Source organism: Neolamprologus brichardi, chromosome 10 (assembly GCF_056152115.1).
Source record: "Neolamprologus brichardi isolate AB-2024 chromosome 10, ASM5615211v1, whole genome shotgun sequence".
Classification (NCBI taxonomy): domain Eukaryota; kingdom Metazoa; phylum Chordata; class Actinopteri; order Cichliformes; family Cichlidae; genus Neolamprologus; species Neolamprologus brichardi.
In genome coordinates, this window is record NC_142113.1 from 2,301,311 (window position 1) to 2,321,267 (window position 19,957).

Consider the following 19,957-nt stretch of genomic DNA (forward strand, 5'->3'; position numbering starts at 1 on the left):
TTATATAATACTTACCTGTTGGATGCTGTAATTTCGTGGTACACTTGGGACCGTCGGGTCATTAAGGGGAGGGGAAAGATAGCCGCAGAGGACTTGGTCTTTGACTACACCCTGAACAGTGCGCTGCTATCATTTCAAAGTGAAATATGGAGGTAAAATGTGGTGCTTAAATACACGGGTGAGATTCTGATGTGAAAATGAGTTGGATGCTCTCGTTTGGGGTGGCTGTGGCCCTGCTGGCTCTCTGTAGGGGACAGGACACTGTGGATGAAGGTAGGCCACGATGCCGACGACAGATTTACTCTACACAGATGTTTTAACAAAACAGAATGTGACATTTATTTCGATTAAAGCCTTCACATTTCATTCAAAACTTTCCGAGCACATTAACATATAGGAGCGGTTTATTAGAGTGACTCAAAATGTTATTTTGCAGCAGTGTACAAGATACCAGTGGAAACATCTGATATCAAAAAGATCTATTTTATTTTCAGGAAATAGCCTGTGTCTGTCTGGCTACCACCTGTGCACTCATAACGAAACAAAGATTGTGAGTTTCCTGGTGGTGCACAAGGTTCCCTATTCAGTGTCAAAGCCTTGTGGCGGTTGGCTCCTCTGGAAGACTTGTAATGTCACAATGTACAGGATGATCCATCAGACTGAGTACAAGCTGGTGACGGAGCAGGTGATGGGATGCTGCTCTGGCTATGTGCAAGTTGGTCGTTACTGTGCCCTGCGTGAGTATACTACACTGATCAGGATTAAAGAAAAGCACACATTGTTTTGTTCTTAGACTGTAGAAGACTCTTTGTGTCTGCAAAATCTGATTATGCACCACACACACTGTCTCTAGCCAGGCAGTCAGCGTGACCTTTAAGTGTGTGGTGCTGTGTGCAAGACACCAGATGGAAGCGCTGAAACTGCAATGCTACAAATATCTCACTGCTAATATATGGCCTGCAACATGTTATTTCCTTTGAATGAAGCTGTAAACAGGAGTGGTGAGTTTAGCTCCAAGCCAGGATCCTGTCCAACTGCAGATGGATTGCATCCCAGTTCTGAGGAGTGTGACTTGGATATAGACTGTCCAGGCTGGCAAAAATGCTGCCAGAGATCTCACCGCTCTTCCTGCAGTGATCCAGCAAGTTAGTATATATGTGATTTTGCATCCACGTTGCATTTAAAGTGAATGTTCACCATGCATCTTACTGTGCTTTGTTTAAGCATAGACAGTTTTAGAATAGAGCTAAAGCGTAATGAGCGACTCACTGAGGCATTAAACTGAAATTTGCCGTTTTTGCTAAACTTCTATTGCCCAGCATCTACGGTACATCAGCTAAACATGACAAACTGTTTCTATCTGTTAGTGCAGCTTTACTGCTGCCATCTTGGTGCTGATGTGGCCGCTCTGTTGATGTGTCATTTTCCTTGGTATTTCGTAAAATTTCAAAAATGAGCACTCAGAGAGGGCAGATCCCCCCGAAGGGCGAGGGCTACACTAAATGCATGCAAACACGGGGAAAACATGCAAACTCCTCACTGTTGGTGGGATTAAACTCAGGACTTTCTTGCTGTGAGGCATCAGTGCTAACCACCGCGCCACGTCAAATAAAGCAAAGGAAAAAAATCCATCGGTTTTCTTACAGCAACAGTAAAAAGTTACAGAAACTGAAAGTGTTAGCAGATCTGCTCAAACAAAAACACGCTCATATGTTCTGTGTCACGTTCAGCCGATGCAGACAAAGTGTGCAGCAAAAAACAGACGCACAAAAAAATAAAAAGAACATGTTGTCTTGACAACGGTGTGTTTCATTGCTTCTGGTGTTCGTACGTGTCTTCTTGTAAAATTACAGTGCCACCAAATTCTTTTACAAACTAATCTTAGTGACTTGGGGTAATCCACAAACCCCACAGTGGGTGTGCAATTTTCACTGGATCCCTTTCCTGCTGAAGAAAATATGAAAGGAATAACTGCTGAGTCGAATATAGACAGCTTCAGCCTGTTTTTCATTTAGCGATTGAAATAAATCAGCTGATTTTCTTTTTTTAACCAAGCTCTTATGTGAGCCTGTAGGTGTTTCTCTTCAGCAGGGAGAAATCTGTCGACACTGATCTTTATATTGCATCATGTTAATCTCAGCAAATCACTCTGAGGATGGAGGAAACCGTTTGAATGCAACAGTGACAGTGAAGACAGACTACCAGCAACTGATGTCCACGAATGAAGGGCTTCTGAATCACACGAGGCTGCTGCAAGCAATGGTAACACAACAGCGTCTATGGTCAAACTTCTTCCAGACATTTATAATCAGACTAGACTTCCAACATAAGCACGTTCCTTGATGGTCGCTTTTTTATGGAAATATGTTCGTCTGTGTCATCATCAGGTGACTGGAGCTCTGCAGTCTGATGTTTCTGTCTATTATCTCAGCACGTGGCCTGTGCATCCCTACAGAACTGCCACCTCTCTGCTGATTGAGTGCAACTTCACTCTCTCGTTGCACAACGTCACATCGAAGCTGCATCGTCTTCTCGAACGCATAGAGGAAGTGTCTTCAATAACAGTGCGAGGTGAGGAGGCACTGTGGCAGTTTTGACCTCTCCGCGAAGCAACTCGGGGCTTTTTTTCTTTAGAGAGATGACATTCTTGTAGAGTTTTGAGAATGATTCATGTGCAAAGAACACGGCGTTCAGGAAAGAATGACTCAGTCGCACCACAGTTTCCTTCTCCCACTACTTCTGTTTGAGTGACAGTCATCTGTGGGATGTTTCCTGCAACAGCGGAAAATAACACCAGAGCGATCGCACACGCACACACAGAGACAAACACACGTGCGTGAACACACGAAACACACACCCACACTCAGATATTTATCATAAATCAGTCATGCTTGCTACATTCCCACAAAACATGGCTCGCCATCGTGCGCGCACGTCAAGCTGGCGTTTTCTCAGAGATAATTCATTTCCCTTTTTCTGCGCTGAAAGCGATTTATTTTTAGACACATGTGAATTTTCAAGCCTTGAAATGAAAGATGTGAGCGAGATAAGCGAATCCAGTCTCGACTTGCATGATGCATTTCAAGGTCCAGTGATTTTTCCAGGATCCCGAACAGACGTGGAGATTTCTAAACAGCTTCCACTATAAACGATTGATTTATTTTCAGAAACACATTTGTTACAACTCATGCAAACACAACTGTAACTAAACAGCTTTTATGTATGTGTAATTATAATTGCCGTTTAACTCCTCCATATGTCTGCATTTTCACTGCAGACGTAGACGAGTGTGCACACTCTGCTCTTCGTCAGTGCTCGCTTAGGGCCGACTGCAACAACACAGTGGGTTCTTATGAGTGCGTCTGCCACCACGGTTACATTGATGTTGACCCGAGCAACCCTGGAGCCCACTGTGCAGGTTCGACCGCACACTTGTGTGTGTGTTTGCAGTGCAGACGTAACCCTTTAAAGTCTGGACTGTGAGATAATTGCCAGATAATTAAAATGTTTATTTGCACATGACTTTGTATTTGCTCCATTTTTGCTATGCGCACCAATTTGTGCAATTTATTTAGGTTTTTCAGAAACTAGCTCACACTTAACTTACACGTGCACAACATATGTACACAGAGAAAGCAATCATATTGCTAAATATAGCATAGTTTGAAAGTGTTCTTTTTCTCAAGTGCTTCCAGTTACCCTATCCTCAAATTTCTAAAGCTAAGCCTTTCCTCTCCCCCAAGGACCTTGAAAAGCTTATTCATGCATTCATTACCTCTAGACTTGACTATTGTAACTCCCTCTATTTAGGCCTCCCCCACTCCTCTCTTCACTGGTTGCAATTAGTACAGAACGCTGCTGCACGTCTTTTACCGGGTGTCAGAATGCATGACCACATGACTCCAGTTTTAGCCAAGTTACAAATGAAATTTTGCATTGATTTTAAAATTCTTTTATTCACCTATAAAATCTTAAACAACACTGCCCCTAGCTATTTAACAGAACTTCTTCATTTGTATAATCCTATAAAAGCACTAAGATCTTCTAACCCAGGGGTGGGCAATCTCAGTCCACGAGGGCCGGTGTCCCTGCAGGTTTTAGATCTCACCTTGGGTCAACACACCTGAATCACATGATTAGTTCGTTACCAGGCCTCTGGAGAACTTCAGGACATGTTGAGGAGCTAATTTAGCCATTTAAATCAGCTGTGTTGGTTCGAGGACACATCTAAAACCTGCAGGGACACTGGCCCTCGTGGACTGAAATTGCCCACCCCTGTTCTAACCAGATGCTCTTAATGCAACCTAAGTCTAGGTTGAAAACCAGAGGTGACCTTTGCTATTGTAGCTCCTAGACTGTGGAACAACCTCCCCATTGCCATTCGCTCTTCTGAGACTGTTCAGTCTTTTAAATCTCGTTTAAAGACCCATCTTTTTACTCTGGCTTTGATGTAAGATAGTTTGATTATCATTTGGTTGGTTTCTATGTTTGTCTCGTCTTGCGTTGTATTTGTCTTATTTTATTTATTTTTTATTTTTTTTTATTTGTGAAGCACTTTGATCAAAACTGTTGTTTTTAAATGTGCTATATAAATAAATTTTGATTGATTGATTGATCCTCAAAGCCCAGAGCCCTTACTTTTCTACTCGTATGTGCAGCATCTCAGACAAATACTATAGTTTAGATTCAGTCACTTTAGAAGTGACGAGAGGGATTTCCCCATCAGAAAGCCCCAAATAGAAACGGACAAGATTACAGTTAGACTGATCAAAGAGCTTTTTGGGGGGGTTAAAGTTTATGCACAAGTTATTCTAATGCTAATGTATTGATGTTTGCTAGGTGGAGTAAATTTACAACATCCCTATTAGAATAACCGACCTGTAGACCTGGAGGTGGAAGCTGAGTGAGAACAAGTGAAGATTTCTCTCAGTTTTACTCAGATTTTAATAGTCCGCCCACCATCGGCCTTTTTTGGGTAAAATATCAAACAAGAAAAAAGAAAACAAGTCTCAAAAGATAGTTTTCTTGTTAAAAGCAGAAAAACCTACTGACAGCTGTGTGAAAACATTAAGGCACACATGGAGGCTTGTTTTGGAACAAAGCTGTGGTTAACAGACTGCCTCCTTAATCTGAAACGGCTGCACAATAATATGTGTCAGAGTTGTTCTTCAAGTCAGACAAACCCACTCGAACGAGGAAGTTGTGGTTAGTTTTAAAGGCTTAGCTGGCTCACAGCAAAGTTGCCACATTTGTCATATTTTGTGAAGATGGTCCTTCCTCATAAATGATCCACAATGATCTACTATCACTGCTTTGTAAAGACACCGTTTCTAAAGTGACCTCTGTTGGCTGTGTGACTAACAACATGTAAACTGTTCACCATGATGAGTGGAGGAGGGCGGAGTCAGGTCTTCATACTGGAAAGCTTGAGATGGTTCTTACAAAGATGCTGTTTATTAACCCAAGTCATCAATCAATGTAAAGACAGTTTAGAGTAAAAGTCTATTTTTGATCCCTGACTCTACTTACCTACTTAATTTTTTTGCTCTTTTAAAGTGGAAACACTACATGTTGTTTCTAATTACGACACGTCTGTGATGTGAGTCACACAGTGGTATTTACACCAGAAACTTAGAGTCCACTTGTTGTTCTTTGCTCCCAGCTGACACTGGAGTGTGGCCCACTGCTGAGCCCACCCTGACCAGCCCTGCATTGATGAACACAACCTATCCCCCTGCTTCCAATCGCACACAAGGCCCTCCTGGATACAACACAACAGGTTTCTTCACATCCACCGAGATCAGCATGACTGCCGCTCCGAGTAATATGACCTCTGTCTCTTGGAATTCATCACAAGCTTCGCTGTGGACGAGTTCTGCATCTCACAGCCAAATGAATACAGCCGTGGAGTCAGCTCTACCAGCGACAACATGCTGTGAGAAATATTCTGTTTTTATCTAAAGTTTAGGGATAGAGAGGGCTATTTGGGTTTAACAAGCATTTATTTATAGTTTTACATCATTTACACTGAAGCTCATCCTCTTTGGAGGAGTCTTAAATTGTTATTCTCATACCTGTAAAGTTCTTTTCAGCTATTTTTACTCGAGTATTTACTTTTTACGTTTGTTCTGTGCATTTTTATCATGTTCACACGACGTTCGCATCTTCCTGGTATATTTGAAGTTTAACCTCCATTTGTGATCGCACAGCAAACTGTGATTTCTGGAAGTGTTCCTGAGCCCATGCAGCGACTTCCTTGCCAGATTTATGGTTTTAATGCAGTGCTGCCTGGTGGCATCCAATATTTGTCCTTTGCACACAGAAATTTCATAATTTCTTTGGATTCTTGGAATCCTTTGTTGCAGGTGTAACAGCATTTTAGAGATATTTTGCTGCCATCAAATTCAAAATGAGATAATATTTTAATGTTCCTTTGTGTGAAGGTTTCTGGATCTGGCTTGCACAGACTGAAATGGCCTAAAATGGTGTAGGATTAAACTGACAGGATGTAAAAAGTAAAATAATGCATTTTTAAGCCGTTCTTTTTTGTTACTTTAGACAGGCTTAGACTAGCTGTGGTGTTTGTTTCCAGTCACTGTGCAAAACTAGGCTGGATGCTATTCCCTAAGACAAACCGCACAGACGTGGGAGTGGCATATTTCCACGCAACAACCGGCAAGAAAGCAGATTCAGATTAATGACACATCTGTCCCCTCCCTCAGCTCCCCCCAGCATCGGCAGCTTACGGTCCGCTAATGTTACTGGAACGTCCTTCACTGTCTGCTGGTCCAATCATGCTGAGACAAAACAGACTTACCTGGTTGTTCTAAGAAAAGGGTCAGAGGTCATTCAGACTCAGAAAATCAGCGATACCACGATAGAGGTGAGCGGACTGAAGCCTGGACTGCTCTACAATGTTACCGTCACACCTCGTGCCTGCAGAAAACGAGGAGCCCCTCTTCACATCTCAGTAAAAACCTGTAAGTATTTGGATGTTGTTACATTGACTTTCATATTTTGATGTATATGTTCAAAGTATTCGAGAGCTACCAATCTGTGTGACAGCTCCAGTAACCTTCAGTACAGCTTTACCTTTATTTATAACTGTTTGTTATGCAGTCATATTGTTGTTATGCATGGCTAGATTGTGATGGTGCTTTTAAAAAAGTAAGGAAACACTTACATGTCACATTGGATCTTGATGTACGAAATATTCAGGCTGAACTTTTTATTTTGTTGGGAACAAATTGATGCAAAATTTTTTTTTAAATTTTAATTTAAAAAAAATTAAAAAAATTTCATAAATATTTTTTATTCATTTGTATTTATTTATTATATTTTTGCCTGAACCAGAAGAACGAAACTGACTAATTGACTAAAAATGCTGAAAAACACTTTTTGTCGTTTTTCTTTCTGTGTGTGTTTCTGCATGGAGACACACACTTCTCAGGAAACAGTGATATTTTCCACCAGAGGCTTTCATTTCCACCTCCACTTGTTGTTCTTTGCTCCCAGCAATATTTTTATTAATCCTTTATTTATCCAGGTAAAAAATCTCATTGAGATTAAAAATCTCATTTCCAAGAGAGACCTGGCATCATGGCAACAAAAGTCACATACCACATAGGTATATAACATTTAAAACAAATACAATATCCCATACCAACATGTGTAAAATATACAATAACAAATCAAATTAAGAGTACGTTAAAAACAATCACACTGAGTAAAAGAGTTATTCTCTCGTTCCTTTAAGACAGACTTAAACTCTCCCGAGGTAACCAATTCTGATAATTTCAGTTCCTTCTGCAGATTATTCCAGGAAGCAGGGGCAGCGTATTTAAAAGCCTTTTTCCCCAATTCTGTTCTGATTTTTGGGACAATCAATTGTATGATTTTGTGTAAACGAGGCTTTATTGGTTGTGGTTTTTACACATATAAACACATAAATAAGATGGAACCAGCCCTAGCAGAGATTTATAGATAAAGATCAACCAATGGGAGAGTCTGCGAATGTGCAAAGATGGACATTTAGCAGCAGCATACAAAGAACAATACAGATATTATAGAAATGTTATATTGCTGTGACAATATGTAACCTATAACATTATTATAACACTTAACACTGTTTTTTGGATATCTGCATGGTTATTATTAGAAGAAGAAATGATAAAATGTGTTACTGTCATAAGAGAAAAGTGAAAACAGAAGAAACTGGAGTTGTTTAAGTTGGTGAAGCTGTTCGGCGTCACATCCAAGACGCTTCTTCAGTTCTAACAACAACAGGTAGGAAGCCTCTTGGATGTGAAGCCAAACGGTGTCACAGCTTAAAGAAGCTCAGCTGCCTTTTTTCCGAGCTTTTAAGACTCCTGTTACCTGCATGACTGAGAATCTAGACACACAGAAATGCATTACTTTCCCCTCAGAAGTCAAAATATAGGTCAAATCTTTATTTCTCCTCTGTGGAAGTATTTTCAGAAAAAGAACAACAAGAATACTGGAAATGTTTTTTTGTCTGAGCCACAAGTGAAGAAAGTGACTGACCCAGATTTCTGAAAAAAAGCCACAGTTACCACCCTGAGGGAGTGAGGAGTCTTTAATGACTAATGCGTGATGAAGAAAAGAATCAGTGTTTTATCAAAAGGCCAACAGGATGGTCGACATTTATTCGCGGTAAATGTGGTTGTTGTGCATAATGAAGGTTTTCTTTGTAGACGCTCAGACTCTCGATGCCACAACACGACTTACCAACATAAAGTTCACAGCTGACCTCCAGAACACCAGCAGTCAGGCCTACAAAACCCTCAGTGAGAGTATAACAGAAGAGGTAAGTATCCAGTGACTAAAGTGATGTGCAAATGAAAATATTTTAAATAAGTTCCACAAACTTTGCACTCTGAGCCTGTTTCCTGTGTCACCAACCAGATCTACCAGTCTCTGTCTCCAGAGGTGAAAGCCATGGTGGATTCAGGCCGAGTCAGGATCGAGATCAGAAACTTTTTCCCGGGGAGCGTGATGGTCAACTTCACCATAGTGTTTATCCCGAGTCAAAGCCTGGACATAAGCAATGTGTCCACAGCGGTTCTGCAGTCCCTGACGAACAGCTCGACATACACAGTAGATCAAAACAGCACCAGTCTAAATGGTATGTGTCTTTATATTGCTTATTCTAATGCTGTGGGCTGTTAGTGGTACACTGCTGGGAAAATGCTTCAAAGAGGGAGTGCTGAGTTTGACGTTATAGCAAATTAGCGTCAAAGACTTACTCACGGTGTTAGCAAATGTTTTATTTTTACTGAAATCACAGCACAGGAAAGAAAGAAGGCACTGGAGTTGACCCAATATATAAACGGGGCCATGATGGTAGAAACCACATATTAACATTTTCATAAATCTTCATAAAATAGATATATTGTGTTTGTGCATTTGACCAGACGTGGGACCAAGTCATTGTTTTGCAAGTTTCAAGTAAGTCTCAAGTCTTTATTCTCAAGTCACAAGTCAAGTCTCAAGTAATGTCAGGCAAGTCAGAGTCGAGTCTCAAGTCACTGGTTTAAAAGTCCGAGTAAAGTCACAAGTCTGAAACTTTGAATTTCGAATCCTTTCGAGTCTTTAAAAAAGAAGAAAAAAAGAATGTTGCAGTTATGCTAAATGTAAATGTTAGACCATGTGATTTTTAAATATGTGTTTTTCTCAACACATGACGAAATAGTGAACTTAGAAAATATACACAAATTGTGAAATTGCACCTCTATAAAATGCAGCTCAAATAAACTTCGCTCCAAGAATAATTTTCACCGACAGTTCTGAGATAAGCTGCATGTTATTCTTGGATGCGCTTGTAGGACCGGCTTTAAAATAGCATGACAAAAATGTCATACACATTAAAGTTAGTTGACATCACAAAGTTAGATGAAGTCAGCTATCTCATCGTAGCAAAAGAGAAGCACCACCTACAGTTCTTTATGCAACTTCAGCTGTCGGACAAAGTTGGAAGTGTTTCCATCTCTGTCTGTAATTCTCTTCTTGCATGTTTTGCATATTGTATTTTGTTTTTTTGTTGACTACTTCATAGTTTATGTACCTGAAAAAAATAACTCCTTGCAGCATTTTTGAGCGTTTTTTTTTTCTTCTTAAAAAAAATCTGGTTAATTTGATTGGCTGTGCTACAGCTCATGCACACATACGTACGGAGTGTGGTTGGAATAAATGAATGAATGAACTGCAACACAGACGACTATAGGAGATTACATCTCTGGAGACGTGCATGAGAAGTTGCAGTATAGGCTAAGGTGAGAAGTAGAAACAGGGCCTTAATCAACCTGCAGCAGCCTTTAACAGTCTTTGTACCAAACAGTTTTCTTGGTAGCTTTTGATTAAAATATAGCCAGAAGTTATTTTATTGTTTTATTGTTCTGGGATGTCCATTAACGAGTGAAAGGCAGCTGCAGTTTTCATGTCTGTTAATGTGAACCAAACTTAACTAAAACTGAAGCTCAACATGAAGAAATCATTTAACTAAACTAAAATCTAGATTTTTGAAAATAAATAAATAATTAAATGACTGAAATTATTTTATGGACCTGAAAGAAAAAAAAAACTCACTGAAACAAACTAAAACTATTCTGTCATGTACCGACTGTGTGAAGGCAGGAAAAGGACCCTGCGTGCGTGCGTGCGTGCGTGCGTGCGTGCGTGCGTGCGTGCGTGCGTGCGTGCGTGCGTGCGTGCGTGCGTGCGTGCGTGCGTGCGTGCGTGCGTGCGTGCGTGCGTGCGTGCGACACAGCATGAATGAGGGTAGATCGCGACACGGACACAGAGAAACACAAGGCTTAAATACACAGAGGGAGCAATCAGGGAATGAGTAACAGGAGTGAAACACAGCTGGGGCAAATCAGGCCTAACGAGACAAAGGAAGCACAACCAGACGCATTTACATGAGACATAGACTTTCAAAGTAAAACAGGAAACATAACACAGACTGAACTTACAGACACAGACTCACAGACAGGCACTACAGAGGGAACGGAGACGTGGGACCAGGGCAGACACGGACACTGACTGGACACGGGGATATAGCCGACAGGGGAGACAGCAACTAAGGATTACACAGAGACATAAACCAAAAGACAGAACTCTAACAAAGAAACCAAAGACTAGAAATTATAAATAATATAATAAACTCAAAAACCCTGGGTCAACGACCCAGGCATCCTAACATATACCAGAAATATCCTGTTCACGTGTTAACTGAACTGACTGAGTCAGCGTTTCAGAACGTGTTGTGTTTTTATTGTACGTTTGCCGATTCTCTGCAGTCTTGCTTCAGACACATGCGCTCCACATACTTTCTCTCTTGGCACAATATGTTCGAATAACTACGAAGCTGCGTTGTGGAATCCAGAAATTCTGGATGTCGACTGACGCTTTGACTTAAAAGGCAATATTTCTCGGTCGCTGTTGCCTCATGTTAATTTTCTCAGCTTTATGGAAATACAACACAAATGATGCACAAAGTCATAATGTTCTAACTGCAAAATGTTTTTTAGTGCATACCATTCAAAAGACCTGAGTGCACTAAAAGTATTAACAAAACCTTTTTGTGTCTCAAAAGCAACATTCAAAGTAATTAAAGTAACATCGAAATAATCAGCCAATAACATAATACCTGACTCCATTTTTTATTTCTGTGTCTGTAGATTTTAATGAATGTGCTTCGGGGGAGAATGATTGTTCCCAGTCGGCCACATGTAATAACACCTGGGGCTCCTATTCATGTGTTTGCCTGCTCGGGTTTACTGACAACGACCCAGAGAGACCTGGACGGGTCTGCCGAGGTAGCTGTAAAAACTCATTTATACACATTACATGTAAAACAGAATATCTTTGTAACCAGCGAGCATTGTCTCGTGCAGCACCTACAACCTTAGAAACGGCAGCACCGCCCCTGACAACAGGAATAACACCCACTGAGCCAGCTGTAACCACTTTAACTACTCCTCCAGAAATAACCACAGACAGTATATCAACAATCTCAACTGTTGCTCAAGCTTCCACCATCACTACCCCGACAACCAGTACTTCCCTAACAGCCATTCCCGCCTCTACAATTGCCACAACAACTGCTACCAGCTCAACAAAAAGTACCACCGCTCTGGGATCTGCCACCTACGACTCTATCCAAGAAGCGCTCTCAGTCCATTGCAGACTTGCGGCCATCACTGTGACTGTCACTAAGAATTTTCTTCTGAGCTCCATGATCCAGGAGAGTGCACTTTACTTGGGCACGGTGGGCTGTGGCATCAATGGCGGCAATGACACGCACGTGGAGCTGACCGTGGCCTGGAATGAGTGCGACACTAAACTTGTGCATGTAAGTTTTTCTCCTCTGCATTTGGGAAACCTCCTGAATCCCCTGTGCTCTTGTTTTTTGTATACTAGCTTGCCGTTGTCTTCTTCAGCTAAGTACGAAGTATAAAAAAGTATGAAAAGCAACACTCTGCTCTTTCTGCTGTTTGGGTGTTTCAGAATGAAACCCACTACATAGCCTCTGTAAACCTGTTTAACACTATGCATCCATACACTTCACCAACGGGAGCGACAGAGGTGCCCAGAAAACAGCTGGAAGTCCCAATCATGTGTACCTACATGAAGAGCATGCTTATTTCTGCAGACCTTAGCCCCATGGGGTAAGTGGCATGAGTACTGTCACGAATACTCATTATATTTTATTATTTTTCAAATCAGTAACCCCTTGATGACTGACACAGCTGACAAATGCCTCAAGAGGAAACAGCATAGACAGATAAACAACTACTTCTCCAGAACAGAATATTGACACATTCAAAAAGTACATACTGGAGCAATATCAGAGGCAGTGTTGCTGTTTAGAATATCAGCGCGGCGGGGATTTGATTGCTGCTGCTGTATTTACACAGCAGTTTCACGAGCAGCCTTTATTAGCTTACAGTAATAAGCAACAACAGACTGGGATAAATTCTTTGTTAGTATATTCAGGAGCCTGTTTCATGAACAGCTGTCATTGGTATGCAGTGTTGGGGAGTAACGGAATACATGTACCGCCGTTACGTATTTAAAATACAAAATATGAGTAACTGTATTCCGTTACAGTTACCGTTTAAAAAGGTGGTATTTAGAATACAGTTACTTTGTTGAAATAAATGGATTACACGGGGGTACTTCCCTGTTTCATGTTGTGGCGGGTCAGGACTGTTTGGGTTTTGTTTGACAGCTACGTTCTGTTGTTCTAGGCGGCAGCGTTACGGTTGCCATGGTTACAGGGTGACGCTCTCTCTCTGCGTGTTTCCCGCCTGTTGTTGTTGTGCTAAGCTAACAGGCAAAATGCTACCGGTATAGCTCTAAAGAATGTAGCATCATGGGCAGTGTAGTCCGTGCTGCAGGGAGAATGGACTGCCATACACGTTATGTGTCTGTGAGCGAGGGAGGGAGAAAAAGGAAAAGTACGAGCTGTCGTCGAGCAGAAACGGGAGCTGGAAGCATGTAAATATAATAATAACCACTGCAGCCAAGAAGAGAGCCTGACGAGCCCAGCTGTAAGTAAGCTATTAAGACTCGACTGTACACCGTGTTCCGAAACAATAAGTTCCGTTGGAGCAGCCTTTCAACGCCTCTCTCTGTCTCTTGCTAGCAAAGTTGACCCAGACAACAAAGTAAAGCTAGTTTTCGGCTACCAGCCGACCCAGAACCCACCGTATTAGTCAGAGGTCCCTTTACTACGGTTCGGAGCCGCGGACCTTCAGTAACAGTAATAAATCACAGCAATAGTACATTCATGTAGTTGTAAACAGCATGATAATATATTAAGTAATCCAAAGTATTCAGAATACGTTACTCTCATGAAGGTTTAAACAAGAATGAATCCCAAGATAGAGGCTGATACTGTAGAGCTCCCATTTAGTTATATAAATGGACTTAATTGAGGCTGAAAGCTGCTCAGCACTCATCAGTGTTACACCACAGGCTATAGTCATTCCTAAAATCCTATTGAGCATAACTCTGATTGGTGTTTAGCTTATTTACTTCACTTAAACTCTCATGTTCCATTTTCACTGAATGCAGTTATATTGTGCATTAGTAGCATAAACTGATAAATATTTCATTTTTAATATTTTGTATAGTTTATATTGTATTCATTATACCTACAATTCATTCCCATCCATATCCAGGTATGACTTAATTAAAATCACAGGATCGGGGTCATTCCAGGTGAGCGTGCATCTGTTGGACGGTGCAGTGCCTCTGCCTTACAACTACAGCCTGTCCCGTGAGCAGCCCGTGGTAGTGGAGGTCAGACTCAACACCTCTTCAGATCACATTAAAGTAGTCATCAGCAAGTGCTGGTGCACTCCCACCCCAAACCCCATAGACGCCTACAGCCGTGTCTTCCTGGAGAAAAGGTCTGTTTCCCAGCTACAGCTTTATTTAGCTTACTCATACTGTTACCACTATGATTATTGTTAACTCAGACAACTGTAATCTGGAGTTAAGATCTCAGATGGGGTTGACTTGGCCAACGTATGCATTGGTAACACACGTTATATAAAAATGTGTCATTTAAAAAGTCAAAACTCTACAAATTAAGTTCCTGACAGTTTCTGTCTCAACAAATAAACATCTGTGGTTTTAAGTTGATAGGAAAACTTGTTCTGGATGATAGAAATGATAGAAAGGTAGCTTCATTAGTCAGCATATGATTAACTTGGGGCTTCACACTTTTTAAAACAAGATGCAAACGTGACCAGCTTCTGTGGGGTGACACATAAAAAACACTTCTTCCTGAAACCAGGCCCTTCCATTCTGTTATCATTACAAAGTCAAACGTTAAAATGAAATTTGTAAGACAGAACAAGACAAGGTTTCTTATTGTGTCGCTCATTTTGTTAGTTTCTGTCTAAAGCTACAGTCAGCAGGAGCTTAGCTTAGCTTAGCTTAGCATAAAGCTTGATTTAGACTTCTGCTGGAAGTCTATGGAAACTTCTTTTATCCCTGCAACACAACATTCAAGTATGCATTGAGCCATTGTGTAGTTACGTTCTATGGGAGGTGCACGTCAGGTTAAATAGGCATACAGTTAAGATGAAGTTGCGGTTATGTTGTAAGTTACCACGTAAATCTGATGCACATATAAGGGTAAAGCTAGCTAGCCTAGCCCCATTCAGATACAAGAAAATCTGACTCCCATTGTCTCACTGCAAAACACATGTCAGCGGAGGCATTTGTGAAACAAATTAACTAAATTATATGAATTAATGAGCTGCATAGTTGCCAGTGGGGCCAGTTTTGTTACTGTGTCTGTTCGCATCACTTTTTTCCCCATTTCTACGAGCAAACTTAGAATCTCCAGCTTCATATTTACAATATTTGTTTTCTAGTGATCAGTTTCAAACACCTGGTACTTGATGTATGGCAGGGACATGGAAAATGTGGTGGTCACGATATCATCTACTGAACCCCCCAAAATCTCCCACATGCACCAGTGTTGACGAGAAGGCATTTTCTGATTCACAGCTAAAGGTCCCTCCATTCAAATGAAATTCATCTTTGAGCAGGATGTAAGAAAAAAAAAAGTGCCATCAAAAGTGACAATGACTCAGTGCGGTAGCTAAATCTGTGTTAAAGCCTTCTGCAAAGCCATAATAAGAGAACCAGCAGATTATTCAGCTGTCTATATATTTAGCACGATGCTTTCTAATAATAGTTTTTGATCAGGTGCAGTTAAGTTCATCAGTCAGCCCCACTGTCTGTGTCTCCACAGCTGTCCCCTGAATGCATTCACCAAAGTGATGATGAACGGGAACTCCAGCACGTCCCGTCTGTCCGTGCAGATCTTCTCCTTTGTCAACCTGAAGGTGATCTATGTGCACTGCGAGGTTCAGATCTGCCTGCAGACTGAATCGAATAGCTGCGTGCCAGTGAGTGCTTTCTACTGCACAACACATTTCATGCAACCATGCAGCTTTGACCCTGCTTAGACTAAAAGCAGTTGATGCAACATAAACTCGGCTCATGTTTTGTTGCAGGACTGTCGCCAGAGAACAGCTCGATCTGTAAATGCACTTGAAACGAGGTTGGCTTCAGTTGGGCCTCTGATCCATTCAGATGAAGGTGTGTATTTTTACACAGTATCTGCTTTGAAAACGCTGATTTCACCTGGATGCTTCTTTTGTGCTTCAGTTGGAAGTGTAATGACACTTCAGCTTCCGCTCAACACGGACCGTTTTAAAAGTAGAAAAGCTATTTAAATCTTCAGTGGCCATTATAAATCTGGCTCTCACTTCATCTCAGCATTTAAATGGGCCATCTATAGCTGTTGAATTAAGGCAGTAGTGCAGCTGTCGCTATTATCAGTGCGGTGGAGAGGAAAGTTCAACTAGCTTAATGGAAAACATTTATCCATCTATCCATGTTCTTAACTAGCCATCACTAGGAAAGGGTTGGCTGCTTTTATCATGACACACTCATGAGGGGAACATTTTTTGAAACATTATTTTTATGTAAGGGAGCTGGAAACGTTTGTTTTAAGAGCCAGTGAGTAAAGTTTTGGTATTTCTGTCATCATATACTGCTTGTCTGTTCATATATTCCTGCAGAGCCCTTGGATAAGGAGCTGAGCACTCTAAATGTAGTTGGACTTTCCATTCTGGGAATTTGCTTGTCGCTCTTCTTCATCTGCTCCCTCGCCTGCCTCTTCTACTGCCAGAGGAACCGCATCGGACACTACAATTTTAACGTCAAACCCAAAGAGGAGAAATGTACCTACCTTGCCTAGAACACCTAATGACAGCCGCTGCACCCGCAGACACACAATTAGAAGAGATTAGTCGCTGCTTTTACACTACAGCTGCCACCATGTGTCACTGTTGCACCATTCACCCTTCATCGTGTACATGAAACTATTATGTACAGTTTGAATTTAAATTCCACCTGCACCTTTGTATAATTAAGATATTCAAACGATAGAGTGGTTGTATACAGGGAAACTATCAATATTTCATGCATGACATATTTAATGACTGCAGAGAATCAGATACCAAATAACTATGCAGGTGTTGGTCTCTGTATCCTATTATATAGTCAAACGTGTTCATAGCTGCCTCTTTAAATCGTGTTAGCTGCTATTTTTTGCTGTCTGTTATCTGTTGTGTTTACTGACACATAATTTGTGCTCTAAGTGGTGAGACAATAAACAAGTCCTGTATGAACTCAGACACTTGGGGGTGCTGCTAACACAGTTCTTCATTAAAAAAAACAGTCCAAGATGGCTTCCTGCACTCAGAGAAAACACGAGCGTTTACAGAGGACGATGTGAGGCGGTGCATTCAGAAAAAACAAACAATTTACAGTCTGTGCTGTCAGTTTCTCCTTTACCCAGATCAGTGGTTAATGAAAACATCTCATATGAGCCTTTCTCAGCGGAGAAGAGCCAAAGATGAGAGCCCAGCTTTTCTTTCACACTTTGCATAATCCGACATTGTCATGGGGTCAGAAATGCAGCAGCGATGGGGGTGAATACTAAAAAGAGGGGCGGCTTTCTCTTTCATGGGAGGTCCCTGGAGACCTGCGGTGAAGGAGGGCTTACTACCATCTGGAGTGCAGCAAATGCTCCGCCTTCTCATTAACCCATTCAGCCTCACGGGCTGAAACCTGGCAACCCATCGCTATGGCAACAGCTCTGTGCAGGGATGGAGGGGAATGACGGATGCAGCGAGAAGGAGCGAGAGCAGCAGTGATCAAAGCAGAGAGAAGGAGCGGGAATGGCTGCAGCTCTGAAGCTTCTATTTCTTCCTTTCAGACAAACCACGTGATGACGTTATATCACACACAGCACTGGGCTTCATCTCTTCTGCTGAGTGTTCTGGTAATGGTTTCCAGTTAGTCTCTGCACGGCACTATATTTCAAATGTGCAGGTGTTTAATAATTTAGAAGCAACACACACACACACAGACACACACACACAGTGTTAATTATCCCAGTTTTTAAACACAAATAACTTGTGTCTGTTGAGTGCTTTCTAAATTTACGAGTCAGGAGTGTGACGGTGCCGTGAATTACTTTTCCAACTTTGTGCATCTGTATTCTGGGAGGCAGTAATGGCTGTAACATGATCCCCGTCTCCACAGTCCTTCCTGTTTTCCTCCTCCTGTATCCTACACCAGCCTCCCTGCCTCACTGCTCATCCCGTAACAGCGGCTCTGAAACAGTGATTGGTCCTGCTTTATGATCTATGGCTGTAAATGTGCTTTCTCTCACACGGGTCATTACTAATTAAACATCCTGATCCCGATTGTATTTTCATAGAGCAGCTTAACACCGTCCCTCGGGCATCTGGCCAGTGTAATGGCTTTGTAATCTTCAGAGGTGAGAGATATAATTATGCTGTCTGTGAACTATTAGAAAATACCTCTCACTTGATATACAACATCTAATTCTCAGTCAGTTCCATCAGTTTGTTTCAGTTGTGAAAAACATTTATCCCAGTATGTTTTTCATGTGTTTCATAATTGCAGTTTCTAGTCAAAGAATTTAATGCAACGTTATAGACCATGTTAATCAACAGTGAAAAGTTACCAAAACTGTTACCAAAGGATATCCTATCCGGTTGTTCAGTCTGACGTCACTAGCCGTGTCTGGGCCTAAACTGCGCTGCAGGTCCATATATCAAACGATCACTATGGCATCACTGAGAGTTGAAAAACTGTCTAAAGTCTTTCATCTTTAATAAAATGATCAGCGTTCTGCTCTACCAGATGTAACAATTGAGTTTAACATCCAGGCATCCATGAAAACGGAATTTATGACATTTAACGGAGTTAGAAGTTAGCAGGAAGTTAGCTCGCTAGCTTCTATCTAAATACAATATAGTAGTGATGGGTCGTTCGCGAACGAAATGGCTCTTAGAGCCGACTCTTTGAAGTGAACGACGCGAAACGGCTCCTTATTGGGAGCCGTGAGTTTATTTGTTTTTGTTTTTTTTCTTTCTCTCACCCTCTCTCTCGCCCTTTTTCCCGCTAAACTCCGCATGCGCGGCCTGTACTTTGCGCTGGGCAGAGGGGGGGAGGGGCGTTAGTTACACTCGCAGTAGCACAGGAACAGAGCCAGAGAGAAAGAGAGTGAGGGACAACAACGTCACATTAGAAAGGTATAGTAATCATCCGCTATTTTCAGTTGCAGATGATAAAGGATTCAGAAATCATGCAGGCCCATATGACAGAGAATATGCATCTTCTTTTTGTTTTAATATTTTAATTTATATTTAATTGTGTTGTGGTTTGCAGTGTTTTGTGTTGTTTCACGTTAAATTTGTTTAAAAGGAAAAAAAAATTTAAATAGTTAAAAGTTTAAAATGTAAATAGTTGTTTTTTGTATTATATGATTTATTTATTACATTTTATGTGGAGTGAATAAATAAAGTATATTTATGGTGGACCTTAGAGACAAAGCACGTACAAACTCCAAAACACGTACAAACTCCTAAGCATGTACAAACTCCAAAACGCGTAAAAACTCCAAAACACGTAAAAACTCAGAAGCGCGTACAAACTCCAAAACACGTAAAAACTCAGAAGCACGTACAAACTCCAAAACACGTAAAAACTCAGAAGCACATACAAACTCCAAAACACGTAAAAACTCAGAAGCACGTACAAACTCCAAAACACGTACAAATGACAACAGAAGTGCTCCAGGTTTCTAGGGCGCAGTGTTGAGCTTTTGTTACCTAGTGGCTACACAAGCCAGGAAGTATCAACAACTGGATTTGGTGTGTGGTAGTAACAGGTAAATAAACTTTTTTTTTTTAATTATTTGAATAAATATGAGTGCTTGTCTATAAATACACAAACAATACACACATGCTTTCAATTGTGTAATTTAAGTGATCTGGGTAGCTCTGTTTTGGAAGTTCAGTAAACGCTA

General features: G+C 41.2%; 1 protein-coding gene across 1 annotated transcript; it reads left to right on the plus strand.

Moving 5' to 3' along the window:
• The first annotated feature begins 99 nt into the window (after window positions 1–99).
• umodl1 (uromodulin-like 1) lies at window positions 100–17,243 on the plus strand. The gene is made up of 16 exons (XM_087846758.1): window positions 100–273; window positions 495–737; window positions 987–1,145; window positions 2,141–2,262; window positions 2,388–2,571; window positions 3,278–3,418; window positions 5,663–5,935; window positions 6,723–6,980; window positions 8,715–8,827; window positions 8,926–9,145; window positions 11,700–12,373; window positions 12,529–12,689; window positions 14,208–14,438; window positions 15,797–15,953; window positions 16,062–16,146; window positions 16,632–17,243. The coding sequence occupies exons 1-16, from the start codon at window positions 198–200 to the stop codon at window positions 16,808–16,810; spliced, it is 3,276 nt and encodes a 1,091-aa protein (XP_087702884.1). The 5' UTR covers window positions 100–197; the 3' UTR covers window positions 16,811–17,243.
• The last annotated feature ends 2,714 nt before the right edge of the window (window positions 17,244–19,957 follow it).

Coding starts and splice junctions, on each gene's coding strand:
- umodl1 (XM_087846758.1), top strand. CDS start 198: ATGAGTTGGATGCTCTCGTTTGGGGTGGCTGTGGCCCTGCTGGCTCTC. Junction 3,419..5,662: donor CCCTGGAGCCCACTGTGCAG/GTTCGACCGCAC, acceptor CTTTGCTCCCAG/CTGACACTGGAGTGTGGCCC. Junction 6,981..8,714: donor TCACATCTCAGTAAAAACCT/GTAAGTATTTGG, acceptor TTTTCTTTGTAG/ACGCTCAGACTCTCGATGCC.